We start from the raw sequence: 18,004 nt of genomic DNA on the forward strand, positions 1-18,004 counted from the left end.
CTCCACACAGCTTTTTCTAGTAGCCCACTTTAAACAAGAACATGAGAGCATTCAATTGTGTGCTGGAAATCCAAAACTAAAAGAAGCTAAAATGCTCAGTGGCACCAAAGAAGCACTGCAAAATACACCGGCCCTGAGTTTGTTATCCATTGGGTTGATTTTGTGGTTTATATTCCAAAACAATTTTGAAATACATCAAGGAAAGTGAGTATGTGTCCTTCAGGGTACCTGTGGCAGTGGCGCTCTTTTCTGTTTGTGACGTGTCCCTGAGTGAAACCTTTTTTTAACTGAAATAATCTTGGTACAGTGGTTAACACTTATTACAAACGGTTCTAGGTTTGAATCCTAGTTTGGGTTCTGTGTGAGGTTTGTATGTCCTTCCCGTTTGTGCGTAGGTTTTCTTCAGGTTCTCCAGCTTCCTCCCATGTGACATGCACATTGGGGTTAGACTCTAAATGTGAACGTGAGCCTGAATGGTTGTTTCAGTCCGCCTCTCAACTGACGTCATCTTGGCTCCAGCTCCTCTTGCCGCCCTCAAAGGATGAGTGGCATAGTCTAATGGAGGGAAGGATGAGACTGGACCCAACCCAGATTTATCCATAAATACATATTCTGATATAGCTTATTAAGACGTCAACTGTTCTCCATAGTTCTCCATAAAGCATCACTGGTTCAAATTACAGTCCATGATCTCCACAGATCATAAACGTTCCGAGTCATGACGCTCTGCGGCCCCCCCCCCCCCCCCCCCCCCACCATGCACAAAGGTGCGACAGCCCTTTAATGCTGCTCTCAGCTTTGATGTTGAAGTTGCATCTTCCTTTATTTCTGAAAACGTGTCATCTGTCATCTCTGTGTTAGCTTTCAAAAGCAAACTGGAAACCTTTGTTATATTGTCTGGCCTTGGATTTGTAACACCGACTGTTGTGCATTTCTGTGGAGGTGGAGTCTGCATGTGGATTCTTTAGTGTTGTTGGTGTTTGTCAATTTATTTTCACATAAAGAGCATTGGGTCTACAACATTTCCAAGTTTTTTTTTATTGTTTGTCATTGGAATTTGATTCTATTTTTGGGGAAATCATACATGAGGAAAGTGCTATATGAATACATTTTGTGATATTATTTTTCATCATAGGCTACTGCAGATAAAAAACAAACTGTCTGTTTCCTGTCCTGGTCCAGGAGCAAAGAGTGCAAAAGGCTTAAAATTCTTCGACACCACAGATGAGAATGTTTCTTATCACCCAGTGTTGTGTGAAATATCTTGTAGCACATAACTGACTGAGAGAGGAAAAGCTGAAGAGAAATTCATCTTGTGCTGTGCTCCAGACAAATAAACACTTAATGATTGTCTCAGGAGAAGTTGTTCAGGGATCAGGTGAAATTAATGGGCTATCGTTTCTGTCTCCAGAGTCAATTCTTATACAGCACCTCTTGAAAAAAACAAAAACAGGTCTGATTGGATTTTTTCGGGTTTGCTGACAAATGCCTCTGCTGCAGCGGGGCTGGTGGTGTGAGGCTCTCTGCTTCTCCGTTTTGGGGATTTTTTTGGGGGATGCGTTTCACCTGTCAAAGAAGAGGGGATGGGGGGGGGGGGGGGGGGGGGGGCATAGCTCATTGACGGATTAGACCAAAAGGCTTCTTGCGCGTCAGAGCGCAGGAATGAAGTGGACTGAAGCAACAGCTGCAGTGTCTGCTGCAGCAGGAACACGCGCACTGACATCTCCATTAACACTCCGCTGTCAGCTCCGCTCCCGAGTGCAGGTAAGCAATTTTGTATCTGTGGGATGAACAGTTTTCATTAAGATTCCTTAAGTCTTTAATTAGAATAAGCTGAGAATTACTTCGTGTATTATTATTTTTACTGTAAGTTTTTTATTCACCTTTTCTATTTAGTCATGCAGCAATAGTGAGAAATAAAAAGCTGTACAATGCGGTGCCTATATTGGTATAAGTGATCAAAGCTGCGTTTTAATGAATTGTTTTAAGGATGCGCCTCTTACGCACAGCATCTGCTCCTTGTGCCACAAAACAATCATTGATCCATTGGAGATCAAAAAGCGACACATAATGTTTTTCTTTTCTCAGCTTCCACAGTTGTTCCAGTTGGTGTAAAACAAAAAAATCACAGTCTACAGGAATTCCCCCAGTTATTGACTTGCTTGGGTTTGCGCATCATCCAGGCGCCGGTGTTTCACTATGTTCCACCAGCTGACGGATCCAGCGGTGAATGGCAGCTGCCAGGGCGCCACCTCCGTGTGCAACGAGAGCGCAGACGGAGACGCGCTCCAGCTGCCCACCTTCTCCACCGCGGCCAAAGTCAGAGTCATCATCACCTTCACCCTGTGCGCCGTGTCCGCCGTGTGCAACTTGGTGGTGCTGTGGGCGGCCAGCCACGGCGGCAAGCGCAAGTCCCACGTCCGGATCCTCATCATGAACCTGACGGTGGCCGACCTGCTGGTGACCTTCATCGTGATGCCCGTGGACGCCGTTTGGAACATCACGGTGCAGTGGCAGGCCGGGGACGTCGCCTGCAGGCTGCTGATGTTCCTGAAGCTGGTGGCCATGTACTCGTGCGCCTTCGTCACCGTGGTGATCAGCCTGGACAGACAGTCCGCCATCCTCAACCCTCTGGGCATCAGCGAGGCCAAGAGGAAGAGCAAAATCATGTTGACCGTGGCCTGGACCATGAGTGTGATCCTGTCACTCCCCCAGGTAATATGTCAGAAATGCTCAAATCTTTTTTTACACGGATGTATCAAGTCACAGTTCAGCCAGGTCCACAGTAACAGGAAAAGAGCCATCAAAAAAACACTAAGATCTATTTACAAGCCTCACCATCATCTGATTTAGTGTGATATTGATTTTCAGGTGCAGTGATCTCATTGAAGTTTGTAAATTAACTAATGGTTCTCAGTAGAGCGCACACATCCAACAAAGCCCTGCAGGCCCCTTTAATCTGACCACACACATCTGTTCCCTCGATGTTTCCGTTTTATTCATTAAGATCCATGAATTACTCCATGAGAAATTTTACAGAAAGTGAAACCAGACGTTGTGTGTCGGTGTGATCTCAATACTACGGCTCCATCGCTACTGTGCAGAATCTGGCTCCAAATGTGTGAGATGACAGCGTTCATATCTGGAATAGTTCGGCTTCATTTCTGGATAGTAAGTGGAAGTGGAGATGTGTCGTCCATCTTTAGAAACAGTCTATGGTTAGAAGTCTGCTAACCAATCATTTCAGAGACACTACATCAACTTTGGCTTTTAGTGTCTTCTGTCTGTGCTTCCAATATGTTTCCTTCTTGAAAGTGGTGTTGTTTTCACACTGGTCAGAGTGTTTGCAGATTGCCTCATCACAACTATCTGTGTTGTCTGGGCTCAGCTCTTGGGTCGGACATCTTTTGACCGGTGTCAAGGTGTCTCGGGGGCTGAGTTGGGGATTTTTCATGTTTTGCCACTCTCCAATTATAAAAATCACACAGATTCCTTCTCTGTGCCAATACGAAGCTTCTGTCTACATAAGAGCTGTTCACCTTTCACATCACCGTTCACAGGCAGGAGGAGGAAAACAGAAAGTAGAGAGCATCTGTGCGCTTTCCTCGTTTCTAAAGGAACCCATCGTGCTGAGTTTTGTTGAAAGGGGGAGGACTGGTGAATTACTATTCTGTTGAGTCTGCAGACGGAAAAAACATTCAACAAACAACATTCAGGTAATTAAGGCCACAGAATCTCTTTTAACAGGACAAATATGCTGTGAGAGTCTGCAGCGCTGCCTGCTCATTAATAAGTATAACTGTGCTTCTACAACAAAACATCAAAAAAGATGTGTTTGGCCATCACCTGTTGAATTCAAAGAGTCAGATTTCACTTAATTGATTTGAATTCATTAGTAAACTAGAATGACGCATTCCTCTGCGAAGGCCAAACAACCCCTCCATGAAGTTAGATTGATAGATGGATGGATGGGTGGATGGATGGATGGATGGATGGATGGATGGATGGATGGATGGATGGATGAATGGATGGATGGATGGATGGATGGATGGATAGATAGATAGATAGATAGATAGATAGATAGATAGATAGATAGATAGATAGATAGATAGATAGATGGATACTTTATGTATCCCGTGGGACATCTTGTCCATGTCCAACCTGTACACCAGATCTTTTGTTGATCAGAACATAAGTTTGTGTGTAGTTTGCTGAAACACAACTTAACATTCATTGAAATGATTTTCTCCACCAGATCCAAATCCCAAGGTTCAAATCCTCCTTTGCCAAACAAGAAAACGGGACTTGAACTCGTCGTCAACAAGGCAGCTGCTCATGTTTATCAGATTGAATTTCCGATCAGGTGCAGCATGTCGCCCATGGATCACTGTCCTGACAGTGTTTCAGGAGGTTTGTCAATATTTGTAATAATCTAGTAGCTAATCAGGTTTCAAGATCTATATCAACCTCAGCGCAGTTACTGGACCACACCGGGGTCAAGGAAGTAAAGATTGAACTGCAGAACCTCTCATTTATTTATGAACTTGTCGAGGACAGTGTCGGAGCTGAGTACACAGAGATCATGCAATATATAGGTTTTTAACAACATCAGAATGAGTTTATATTCTACAATTACAGGCTTAACCTCTCCATTGTCGAATAAAGTTACTTGAGTTTATTTAAAAAATGCATTCAAACTCTATTCCTTTAAAGAATTATATAAAATTAACATAATGAGATAATTATCTTAAATATGTAATTCTTAGAATGACTTGTTTATTGCTCTTAAACAATGTGAGCACTTAATGTAGCTTAGTGTATTTGATATGAACTCAATAAGGACAAGTCACATGAACTTAATCTGCTGTGTCAAAGAAAAATGAGAGCTGGTGCTGGCAGACTGACTGAAGATCGGGTTCATTGAACTTGTTTATTTCCCTGAGCAGTCCAGTGCAATCTGGTATCAACTCTGCTCGCTCTCATGCTCTGAAAAGTCTGTCAAAGTAGTTTTCCAAGTAGTTGTCACTTATAGCATGTGTGTAATAATGTGTGAAGCGGTTATTGTGGTTACAATAAAAACCATAAGGTCAAGTTCTTTCTTATAAAGATATGATAAATGAAAGTGAAAGTAAAATTTCATTCTAGTGCAGTGAAAGTAGCATGAAAAGAAGAATCTCTAGTTAAGTCAGAGTACTTAGTAACATTCCACCACTGAAAAAAAGCACAACTTCCAAAGATCCGTTTTTTCTAATTGAACCCAACTCAAGCACATTGAGTAGGGAATCTTTTTCGACCCAAAAGTAGAAATAACTTATTTAAAATGACTATTGGTTAAAACAGGTTGATAAAAACAGAGCTAGTTGTTTCTTCTATTAACAGTGCAACTTTCTCCCCTTTGAGAAAAATTAGGGCCAATTCTTTTGTTCATTTGAATTTAAAGTGTTTTTTTTTTTTATTATATTTAACTTCACAAAGAAAAAAGTAAAGGAAAATACTACACAAACAAAAGCAAAAAAGACAAAAAACTCAAAGGTCAACGAAAAAAAGAAAAGAAGCCAGACTCTACAGAGATAAGCTACAGCTTTACAGCCTATATTAATTAATCATTAAGTAAATCAAGTATATGACGAGTAAAAGCCAAAATCTGGGGTGTCATATGGGAAAGTTAAGGTGCCTATAAATTAGGCCCAACCTTCCCCCTTAAATGTTTCATGAAAACCAGTGTGTCTTGCTTCGAAGCCTCTTAAGATGTATCCCTGAAACCAGTTCGATTAACCATCTGGAGAAACACGGAGCACTGGTGGCTTTCCATTCGCTGGGTATTATTCTATTTGCAACTAGCATAACAAACACAAGGGCCTGTTGTACAGTTGTGTCAGTGCAAGAGAAGCTACAGAGCAGCCAAACAGGGCAACCAGTGCGTCAGGTTCAATCTGTAGATCATACATTTTAGAATACCGTTTAAAATGATCCTGCCAGAAGGAAAAAATCTTAGGACAAAACCAAAGGGTGTGGCCTAGAGTGCCCTTCGTAGAATTACATCTGTCACATACATCAGATACATTACGATACATTATATGAATGTTTTCTTTTGAATAATGTAATCTGGTCATGCGTTTAAATTGAATCGACTACAACCTGGCATCAATCGAGCCCAAATGGATCCTCTCCATCCCCTCCCTCCACATCTTGTCAGTCAATTCTACACCCAGATCTGACTCCTAGATCTAGGTGTAGCCCCTATATTCAGGAGTTTGATGCACCTTTAAATCTTTTTTTAAATTTTGATGAACAAAATTGTCCTTAACTAGATGCATTGTTTAGTCATGACAGAGAGCTGTCTCTTGCAGCGTTCGAAAAATAAAATGATATTGACTTCTACATTGAAAACTGAATGAAACATCTATCTACAATCTAAAAACCGACCTCAAACATACAAACTAAATATTATTAATTTTATTGTTATTATTATCACGAGTTGGAAAACTGAAATGTATTTCTCAAAAATCTACTTTTTCAATTACAATGCATTTTTTTTCAAATGAGCGAGACTATTTGATTTAGCTTCTTTTGTCTCTCAGTTTTTTAATGCTGCTGCTGACCTTATCGCTCTATAACAAGGTCAACAATACCTTCAATCTAACCTCCAGTCACTCACAGCATCATAGTAATGATCCCATGTGACCCCCCTGTGGTGCAGCCAGTAATTGTCTTGCCCACAGCTGTAATACAATGATTATACTGTCCAGAATCTATGTGCAAGTCATGGAGTGCACAATTATCATAAAAGGTCCCAGGGAGTGAAATGCAGGGGCCTCTTTATAAAAAAAATAAAGAGATAGAGAGAGATGAGTCATTCACCACTTAACGGAGAGCAAACACGCTGTGTGATGTTAGAATCCATCAGTCCATCGACGTCTAAGTGAAATAAATGAGCATTTCATTTACTAATTGGAAAGGAGGAGACCTTTTGGTTGAAGAACTGAGAACAAGAGGACATTGAGACATACTTATAACATCAGTATAGGTGTAATGGACATTTACTCAGAAACTTCTTAGTTAATGCTTAAAGCAGAAATTTCCCTCTAGGATACAGATTGACCTTAACTTTATGATACACCCACTGTCCAAGATGTGAGCCCATTGTCTATTCAAGTCCTGCAGATGTTGATCCTGAGGTCACCTGAACCTATAGAGTGACCTTTGCTTTACTCAGTGGTTGGACTGTGTTGGACCTGTGTTCCAAGAACTCAGCTGACTGACACAACACCCTAACCATGCGCGATACTATTTCCTCTCCAACAGATTTTGGGATGCAGCCTAAATGCACACTAAAGACTTTAGTACATTCACACACACCCCCGCCCTGCGTGTTATTCAGGAGGTCAGGAGGTAATCCACACAGAGACTTAAATATGAGCCCAGACACTTCACTTTTCATCTCTCTTGCAACCTTCACCTTGGCTGTGGGATCCTGTGTGACCAATTTCAATCACATAGTTTATTCAGATTCTTATTCAGAGCATTAACACTCTCACTGAAAAACAAGTGTGAGGTCGAGACTTAGGGGGCTACACATTTTATGTGTAGTCGTATGTATGTCTGTCGATGCCTTTGCAGCAGCAAGTCATATCTAATAAATTCAACGATTTTCTGGAAAACATTCCCCCTCCCCCGAGTTGCCAAATAAGACCATTTGAATGCTGTGGGCATCCTATTCATACTTTTTCCAGTGCTGTGTTCTATTGAATCACTGTTAAGCAATTACTGTTGCTGCTCAATGAGGTTAGAATCGATGCAACTGCCACTATTCACCGATCCCACAGAGTTTGTCATGTTTCAGTAATTATTTTCACGGCCATGGAGATCTATAAGTGATGATGTAGATATTGTGGCACAACAGGGACAAAACCTAATTTATGTTGAGAAAACACATCTCTTTCCTCAAAGGGTCCATTACTGCAGCTCCTCTTTTCAGCCTCTCTTTCTGAAACACTTGGTTTAAGCTGCCGTCTCTTTTGCCCTGCACACACCTGATATTAACATGTGTTTTTTTGGTGATCCGATCACAAAGGCACAACTCTGGGTTCGTGCTTTCACACCTGGCATTAAAATGTGGCCCCACAAGCTTCTCACCTCCCCACTCAAACAAACACGCACGTCATTTCTGTTCACGAAGACCAGTCGGAGTACACAAGTGTGTCCGGTGTGTATCAGTGCACTAACAAGCGAAAGAGATGTTGAGACGTCATAGCAACTGGCTTGCAAAATCTAAGTTATTCAAGATATCAATACACACATTTGTGACAGAAGTGTCGTACTAAATTTTTTGATGGCGAAGAAAATTGTTTTCGCCGCTGGCTCAGGCATCCAAGGCCAAGACAGCTGGTGCTACCATGTCTGAGGGGCCGGGGTGTACCGCACTGTTCCAACGGCTGGTACAGCCTCAGCCAACGGCTCAAACAGTGTGCGCGTGAGAAAGGCAGCCAAGGGGCAGGAGAGAAGGGGGGACGTCTCTGAATGGTTGAAGATGTGGTGGTTAAGTTTCAGCAGATTTGACTCTACGCCACCACTGGCCCGGCACGGTCAAATGCGGATTGAAACACTGGGGGGCAATCTTTTATAAATTTGGTAATAAGCATTAAATTGTGTTAATCTCCTAAAATATTTCTGTTTTGGAGCTTTTGGCCTTTATTTGATAGTAATAGAAACAATGACCTGCTGCTCAAGGCATATATTACATTTTTTTGTTATGCACTGTTGGGCTGGCCCTAGAACATATTCAATCTGCCACAAGCTAGATTCAGCCGAGAGTCTAAACTGAGTTATAGAAGACGTGACAGGAAAGAGACTGCCACAACAATTTGAAGGCTTCCCTGTTTATTTTAAAGAGGCGAGACGGAGTAAACATCCCTGTCCTTGCAGCTCCTGCTGCTGTGCATATGAAGTATTTTCTTATGCAGCAGGGACGGTGGCTGTAAATATATAAACAAGTATCAGCATGTGTTATCATATACAGTATTTTCTGCTTTATCAAATTCAACCCACTTAAGATTAACTGTGCCTTTTTATAATGCAAAAGTGGAAGGAACAGTGCAGTAGTTTCACAGCGCGACTGGAGGACGGGGTTTTCTAATTCTAATGATCTCTGGATATAGAACTTCTCTCGGCATCCCTACACCATCACAGCAGGGATCCAGAAAGAACCAAGAAACCGCTTCCTGCTGGAAGTATTCTGCAAAGGATTTTCGAAAGACAAAGAGTTATTTCACAATTCTTTATGCTCTGTATCGGTTTGGAACAAAGCCCTTAACGTTGTCTTGCATAAGTGCTGCGGCTTAGACTGAGCTCAGGACACAAACAGCAATCATAGGAATATGGTTAAATTGGCTATAACGAGCATTTTCATATTATCAACGGAGGATACTATTACAATGCGTGTAAAGTGAAAGTTCTGATTATTTTCAGCATCTATAACGGCTGATTTAATATCGGCAAGATTTGATTTTATTTCTCAACGATTCACAAGATGACGTTGAGGCTCAATATTTTATATCTACATATCATTTTATTTGGTGGTGACCAAAACGAAGCTAAAGGAGAGTGAGGAAAGCGTATTGTAAGTGAGTGTTGTGTGTGTGTGTGTGTGTGTTTAATCTGTAGCTGCACTTGGGAAATTTTAAAGACAGAGACCATCGCTGCTCACGTGAAAGGGTAAAAAACACTGTCTTCAAACTGGACCACATGCTTTCACTGGTTGCCACCAATACACAGCGTCACAGCTTCTTCCATTGTATTCATTCTGTGCCATTACCTGTCTGAACACACGCCAATTCATGCTCCTGACCTTTGCAGCGAGGGCTTTGTTAGACTCGACTATGATGAGCAACAGGAGGGAGGACGTGATAACTTTCTAATATGCATGTAGAAGTCAGGTGGTAATGTCCACCAGCTGGATTAGAATTGATGGTGGAGCACTTGACTGAATATTGCTCACTCGTCGCATGCCACTTTCCTTTGTTCCACTGTTGAAGGTCACAGACCAGACCATTTATTCAGGCTGTATTCTGGAGAATGTGACATATTTGACCTCTAAATCAAAAGAGATCTTTCATTAGATCATAGAAAATACAATCATGACATAAACAGGACGTTTTATACATAAACCCTCATTCAGACTGGTTTCATCGAGGCAGGGGCGGGAACCTCTTCTTACCTTTGAATGCCACTGAAGTTTGCTTTTTAAAAAAGCCGCAGTTGCAGCAAGGCTCTTTCATGAATTCTTCTTCTGAGTAATGTTTTGATCTATGCAATCAGCTCAGTACTTACCCCGAGCTTACCTTCATAACACTGTTCGTCAGCATGCAGCCTTGTTCAACACCTCTACAACTTGTGGCCACAGGATATGGTAATAAATACGACAACAATTTCCTTTTTGTGATTCAGTGAATCCGCTGCCCTTTCTGTGATCTAAATCCCATCAGGATCTCCTGAGTTTCTCTCTGTGAGGAGCTTCTTGTCCTCCTACATTTTTTTATCGGCTCGGAGTAAAATGAGACTTTGATCTGTGAAAAGTTTTTCCTCATCTGCGAGATGGAAACATGCCAACACCAGCATATGCAGACATATTTGAGAACAAAACATAAAACAACTCGCTGGAACAAGTTGAGATAAAAGCATCATGTGAGCTGTTGGTGCTACTGCCATTTTGTTTAGCATGTTTTATCCTCCGTTTCTTCACATATAAGCAAATTCAATTGGCTGATATAGTTCCCATGAATTTTAATTACTTTGATATAGAAAAAAAACGTTTAATTTGATTATAATGGCTGGGCATGGTGATATGGCTATAAATTATTTCATAAACATTTTCACATTAGTTGATATTGATAATTATCCTGCTAAATGTCACATTTACTGTCCACTCAGTTAACCTCCTGAGTGGAGGTCGTTGTTTTAAACTCTTCTTTGAAGCAGAGAATCAGAGACACTTGAAAAACAGCAAAACATTTGACAGATCTGAAGTCGATCAATGATGAGATTTCCCTCCTCAATGTGCTCAGACAAGGAATCAGCAATATTTCGATAAGAAATATTATTGATATTTCTGCCTCACCCACAACTCCCACAAAACACTCTGGGAGGGGTTTACTTTATCAGCTCAACAACATATCCTATAATTCTCTAATTTCCCAGCAGCTGGAAGCTATGAGTTAAATTTCAGTTCAAATCAGGATATCTCATTTCTCACCTCCTCCTGTAATCCTCTCGGAATGGTGATGGTTCTCCATTCCGAGTGTTGCACCTGTATGATGAGTCACTCTGAGGTGGTGCAGCCAGCTGGAGATCCTCCAGCATCCAAGGTCTGAACAAGGCTTCTTTCATTGAGTGGAAGCGGCAACCAAGTGACAATTACAGTCTAGAGCCCACAATTGAAAACTAAATAAGATCATGTGAGTACAGGATTGTTAATGTTAATTGTTAAATGTTGTTCAAAATGAATCATTGAGATAAGTTGTGCAATTAAATCTTCCTTCATCGTTCAGAGTAGATTCCGGATTTTACTTAAAAGTGTGAATCCAGATCATTACCTTTTTGATTTATTCATGCCTATCAGGATGGGAAGGGGATTTCAACAAATGATTGATTCTCTGCTAATAATTGAGCCAGAGAAACACTCTGAATCTATATCTATACCTCAAGACTATATCTCAATCATGTGGTATATGGGTGGCATCATGAAGAAGTCACCACAAAGTCAGAAAATGAAGTCAATCAAGGCAAAAGAAAAGCGGTTTTCCAGGGATCTCTGCATGTTTGGGTACAGGAACTAAGGCCTAAATAGATCAAAAACTGCTTATCATATTTTATATGTCATCACTATGAAATCAGAAAATTCTAATTGGGTAGTAATGCATCAAGTTTTGCAAACAATAACAGGATACTGTTTACAGCTTGTTTAAAGGTATTATTTGTCATCAAATGGTATAAGTTATGTCATATCTTTATTATAAAATTATACTGTTATAATAATAAGTTAAGATTGATTGGGGACTAAAAAGTGTGCGCATAGGTTAAGATGTTTAATGATTCTACACACTTCCTCAGGCTCAGCACTACACATTCCAGTTTATTTGTACAAAACCATAGAATAAACCCTGAATCTGCCCTGACAGACAGTGAGTGACTGGTTGAAGATGAAGGCTTTCAACGCACCCTCAGACATTTTTGTAAAATATTTCTCAGGGTGTAAAAATCCAATGTTTTATTGCCACATGCAGCTTTCATTTTATTGAATTCTGACACTTCCCTGGACTGGATGACCTGCTGAGTGATGTCAGCCGTTGACTCTCCAAATACAACCCCGAAAGATGATTTTGTGCATAGCACATTGTGTTCATTCAAAGATCAGCAACACAGTACATATTTCCATTTGATTGAATGGTGCAGCGATGTACGCCTGGGATCTAGGGTTTAGACACCTGATTCGGTGCAAACACTGTAGCCCCAGTGATATGAATAGAATATGAAACCATCATACAGTGTGAGATAAGATGACTGTGATGTTTATATTGCTCTAGTTTGTGGGTTTTCTGCCGTGTCCAAGCTCCACTGGCTATCAAATACGTCCGCAGCATCAATGGGTTGGGTGAAGCTCTGAATACACCAATCTTGAAATCTAGCAGAGAATTTTCCTCTTGCTTGCAGCCGTGTCATTGACTGTAACAAAATTTTAGCCTGCAACAATTTCCCTGCAGCGGCAAATCATGAATAAAACATGTGGATACACACGGTGTCATGATCTGCCCCTCTGAGTGATTTGATGTCTGGATCTGTACAGTTATTCCATTCCTGCTTTCTTTTGTTTACATACAATTTAAAAAATGTAAATATAGAATACACACTGACAGCCCCTGGACATCTCTGGGTTTAAATAAAAGAAATTATTGTCACGCTTCCCCGAAATGTATATAAAAAAACAAGGTTTCAAACTCGGACGGCGCTGACACCATCATATTTGTTGTAGAGTAGCCTATAGTTATAAATAATAGCAAAACATATGGAAAACAGTGCTTCTTGTGTGACATAACTATTTGTAAAAATGGCAGTGATCCAGAAAGTGGTTGCCTGATAGCCGTGTTCTCTCAAATGACCAGCAGAGGGCGACTCAACTGGTTGTTCCTACACACGCCTTTGAGAAAAAGACTCTCGTTCTCTCTTGATTCATAAAATCAGTAAACATTTTCTTCTAGTTTACAGTCTCAATCTCTAGTTTCAGGTCTCCTCCAACACGTCTTGATACTCACATAGTAAATCCTGATCCCATTTCGAGTAAAATAGATGATAAAGCTTTGTGGAATGCGTCGGACCGTGGATAAAGTGTGATTGACATGCAGGAGCATCCAATGAGTGGAGGTCGCTGATTGAGGTGGGCGTGCTGTGTCCTTTAGCTCTCAGTCAAGCTCACCTCCCGCTCCTCCCACTCCGCTACTCCTGGTTTCAAATACCAAAATGCCAAACTCTAGGCTTCAAGATGGTGGCTCACAAACCAGTGGGTGACGTCATGGCGAGTTGCCATTTGGAAATGATAAAATGAGGGTCGATGGTTCATTGTCAAAATGTGAAACAAAATTTGGGAAATCTAACTTTTTTTGAGTTGTCTGTATAAAAACTCACACGGGACACAGCCACGTGTGATGTGCACGTTGAGAAGGACACTGTTAACGATGCACATTACATTACATGTCATTTAGCTGACGATTTTGTCCAAAGCGACTTACATTTTTAGAACACTCAGCATTTATGAGGGGCCATTTTAGGGGTTCAGTATCTTGCCAAGGACACTTAGGCATGCAGATGGGAAAGAGTGGGATTCGAACTGGCACTCTTTTTGTTGCAGAACACCCGCTCTATCTCCTAGGCCACGCTCTCCCCACTGATGATGCACTGATGACGTGATCAGCGACAGAGGTTGAGAGCAGACAAGTGCCAATATCAAACCTGACACTCCAACCTTGAGTGTACTGAAGGCTCCACTGACGTCGGCTCTGATACACAATGGCCTCATGGGAGCATGTTCAGAGCCCTTCGTCCATCACATTTCACATGATCCAACTTAAGGACTGGAACAGTGAAGGTAAAGCAGACAATTGCAGAGGGGCCCTGAGCTGAGACCCTCTTTAAATTCTATGATAGTAACACCACCATGGTCAGAAAAACCCTATCGAGGCCCATGACACAAACCTTCTGCCAAAAGCTGCATGGTTTTGCCGGTTTGGTTGAAGACTAGAATGTATAAATGTGTATGAAAGATGGGCCTGACATGAATGTGGAGATTCACACTGCATGCACTTTGTTCAATGGCTCAACACCTTTTTTGCCTGGGGGTCCCAAAGTCCCTTATCAAATTCCTGTACATAAGCATCTCATAATCATAACCCACCCATTATACCCTGGCTGAGATTATAACAGACATAGTTCATGCATAACTCAGTGTGTTCACCTAGACCCTACACACACAGAATGTTCCTGAAGAAAAGTTAACATGAAAACAAGTTACTGCAGGAACAAGGCTTGAAGGGTTATACACTCAATTTCAACCTCGACACCTGCAGGGAGGGAGGGCGGCTGCGGCCAAATTCAACACATAGAAAGATCTCTCCTCTTCATCATAAAAAAAGAAAATCTAACGAGGGAATAGATTTTGTAGGAATATTCATCCCTCCAGTATCAGAGGTGTAGAATGAATGGCCCTTGCAGTCAATTTATTTTGAGAGTGATATCCAAGAATAAAGACCCCACCATGACCATTCCATTTTAAAGCATGCACATTGTGGATGCATATCCGGTTGCATGTTATATTTTGGTATAATGTCTCAGTCTGTGGCCTTTTTTTTTCTCTGAATTTACAGATGGAATGTAATTTTCCAATTTGTATGCTTTCCTCAGCAGAGAATCAGGGGAACACAGACGATCGCCGACCTGCCTATACTTTGAGTTTCTGTCTTAACTCATTTTCATTAAGATACAATAAAAAGCCTCCATTTTTGGAAAGAAAACCAGGATTGGGTTTCCTCCCGCAGAGGATGACTTCATTTGGCTGCAAGAAACACAATTAGTGGATTTTAATTTAGCAAATGATTGGACGTGCACACAACCCTCAGTGAACGCAGAGCCCAGAAGTCTCATGGGATACCGTTCCTCCATGACGAATATAGTTGTTTTTATCTTCAACGTACAGACACAGACAGGGTTTCTGTGCCCAATGAATAATGAAACATGACAATCTTTTTACAGGAAAGTATTTAAACCTACTTTATGTCGGTCTGTTAGAGCTCCCATATCTCATTTCAAAATGATAAGAACACTGTCAGCTGTGAGAGTGTGATAGCGGCTAAATATCTATATATTTAAATGCTCTGCACATTTCAGCCTGTGCAACAGTTTGATTCAAAATCATTCAAATATATCTACGGCCCGGCCAGTGAAAACCGGTGGATATTGGTGGTCATCAAATCTAATTCATTGTGACCTTTCAAAGCCCAGTTTTTCCCTTGTGAACGTGATAGCTCACCAACGCATGAAGGGAATTCTTTCAAATTTGGTAGAAATTTTAATTTTGACTCATGGATGAACTGATTCGATTTTGGTGGTCCAAAGGTCAAGGTCACAGTGGCCTCATCTCCTTGTTAAAATGTTTAAAAAGCCACAAATCCCAGAGGAGCAATGACTTGAGGCACCTATTCTCTCTGTCTAACTGATGGAAGTTCATTGCTAAGCAGCACCGTTCTCCCCTTGTCCCGCAGATGTTTATATTTCACAATGTGACCATCACAGTCCCAGAGAACTTCACCCAGTGCACCACCCACGGCAGCTTTGTGCAGCACTGGCAGGAGACACTCTACAACATGTTCACCTTCGTGTGCCTCTTCCTCCTGCCTCTGGTCATCATGATCTTCTGTTACACCCGAATCCTTGTGGAGATATCCAGCCGCATGGCTTGTGGAAACTGTGAGTCTGGTGTTTTCTAATAAAAATCAAATAATGTCTGCTGTCACACGAGAACTTGTGCGTGACAAAGATGTTTGTTTTCTTCTAGTGGTGTCCAGAGACGTCCATCTCCGACGTTCTCACAACAACATCCCCAAAGCTCGGATGAGGACTCTCAAGATGAGCATTGTCATCGTGACATCATTCATCATCTGCTGGACGCCGTACTACCTGCTGGGCCTGTGGTACTGGCTGTTCCCTGAGAAGATGGAGGAGACCGTTTCCCACTCGCTGACACACATGCTGTTCATCTTCGGCCTCTTCAACGCCTGTCTCGACCCCATCACTTACGGCCTGTTCACCATTCATCTCCGCCAGGGCATGAAGCGGTGCAGCCGAAGTACGATCACACAGGCCGAGTTAGAAAACAACACTTGCCTCGTGCACATGGCACGGCAGTCCTCTCACAGGCGGGTCGCCTCAGGTGGCAACAACACAGGCGTGGAGGAGGCAAACAACAAGAGCAGAACGGAAGGAGGCTCAAGGCCAATCACCCCAGTGAGCAAGATCGATTAGAGCATTTGAATGAAATGAATCTACGCTTTTTCATCAGCGCTGAGTGTTGTGTTGACAAGTGATGACCGCTAGTCGAGTGAATTTGAAATCCTGTGGGTCCAAAAAAAAAATGCTTGTGTATAACTGTCAGACGAACTTGCTCAATTTTGTCCCATTGATGTGAGTCAGTGCCGTAGTTCATCCCGCTCCATGTCTGTACTGTCTTGAATGCCAGTGATCTGAAATGTGCCGTTTTTCTCTCCAACGTGTATACCATCACCGTGAGTGACTGTCCAGCTTTTCAGGAAGCTTCACGGCCTGTTTGGGTTCGGGTTCAAACTCAGGTTGAGCTGACACATCTGTTTAACGTCGCTGCAAAATGAAAAATATCTCGCGCCTTAATATTCCTGCACCACTCTGGATGAGATAGGTTTGAAATTATGCACTCACACAATCACACAAATACACAGGCAGAAACATACATGTACAAAAGCATGTGCACACTCAACACACACCAGCCGATCCTATCATTCACTTTATGATTTCCAGTGTCAAAGAAGCCATAGAAACAATCTGTGCGAATCATTAAATAAATTATAGGCTAACTGTGATTAATCGTAATAGCCTCTGCTTTTTCACTGCTTTACATTTGTATCACAGCCTATATTGGTTCTTTTGCTATAAGGTCTCCGTCGCTTGACTCCAACATGATACTCATGGTGCTTCGTGTGCAGTAGAAAAGACTCGTGTTATGTTTCGTAGCAAACATTGAAAGTTGTGTCATGATCTTTATTGACAATGACAGCCTTTTTAAATAATTATGTAAAACAGACGTACGTATTGAATGTACCGGCAGGACATGTGGCCTAATTAGTCTTTAGTGTTTACTGTGTTGCACAAACTCACACAGGAGATGAAGCTCTATGAAGTAACTGTAATTTATCATGACATTTAATGTATTTTCTATTTGTATTGGAGATGTGAATTGTGTTGCTTCCTGTGACTGAGAAATGTATAAGAAAACAGCATGAATTCAATTTAAAACCTGAAAACTGATTATTGAGAATGTGAAAGTAAACTCTTATTTTACTTATGTGTTTCTAAGGCAAAAGGAGAAAATAAAAATAATTTGTTTGCATGATATTCTTTCTTTTCTGTAAATTCTGTAAGATGTGATGTTGTAAACTTGCAATTTGTTTGTTTGTTGAATAAAAAAAGTCAGTGTCAACATCAATTGAAAATGGCTCAGTGAAAACGTTCTGCTGCAGTACGGCTTGTATCTTCTGCCTTCTCCTTTTTTGCCACTAAAATGAAAAACCTTGATCAGCTACTATCCATTTTTTAACAACTACAACAATTTTGTATTATCTGCTACTTCTGAACTGGTAATCTCGATAATGAAATGAAAATCCGAGCTAATATTTCAGTGACCCGAGTTCAGCAGCAGTGCTCATTAAAT

The 18,004-nt window shown here is 41.4% G+C and overlaps 1 protein-coding gene across 1 annotated transcript; it reads left to right on the forward strand.

Moving 5' to 3' along the window:
- Positions 1-2,199: 2,199 nt before the first annotated feature.
- Positions 2,200-17,648, forward strand: gnrhr4 (gonadotropin releasing hormone receptor 4). Its single transcript, XM_062390136.1, has 3 exons — positions 2,200-2,715; positions 15,807-16,011; positions 16,100-17,648. Exons 1-3 carry the CDS (start codon positions 2,200-2,202, stop codon positions 16,564-16,566), a joined length of 1,188 nt encoding a protein of 395 aa, XP_062246120.1. The 3' UTR covers positions 16,567-17,648.
- The last annotated feature ends 356 nt before the right edge of the window (positions 17,649-18,004 follow it).

The sequence above is a fragment of the Platichthys flesus genome, chromosome 6 (genome assembly GCF_949316205.1).
Source record: "Platichthys flesus chromosome 6, fPlaFle2.1, whole genome shotgun sequence".
Lineage (NCBI taxonomy): Eukaryota > Metazoa > Chordata > Actinopteri > Pleuronectiformes > Pleuronectidae > Platichthys > Platichthys flesus.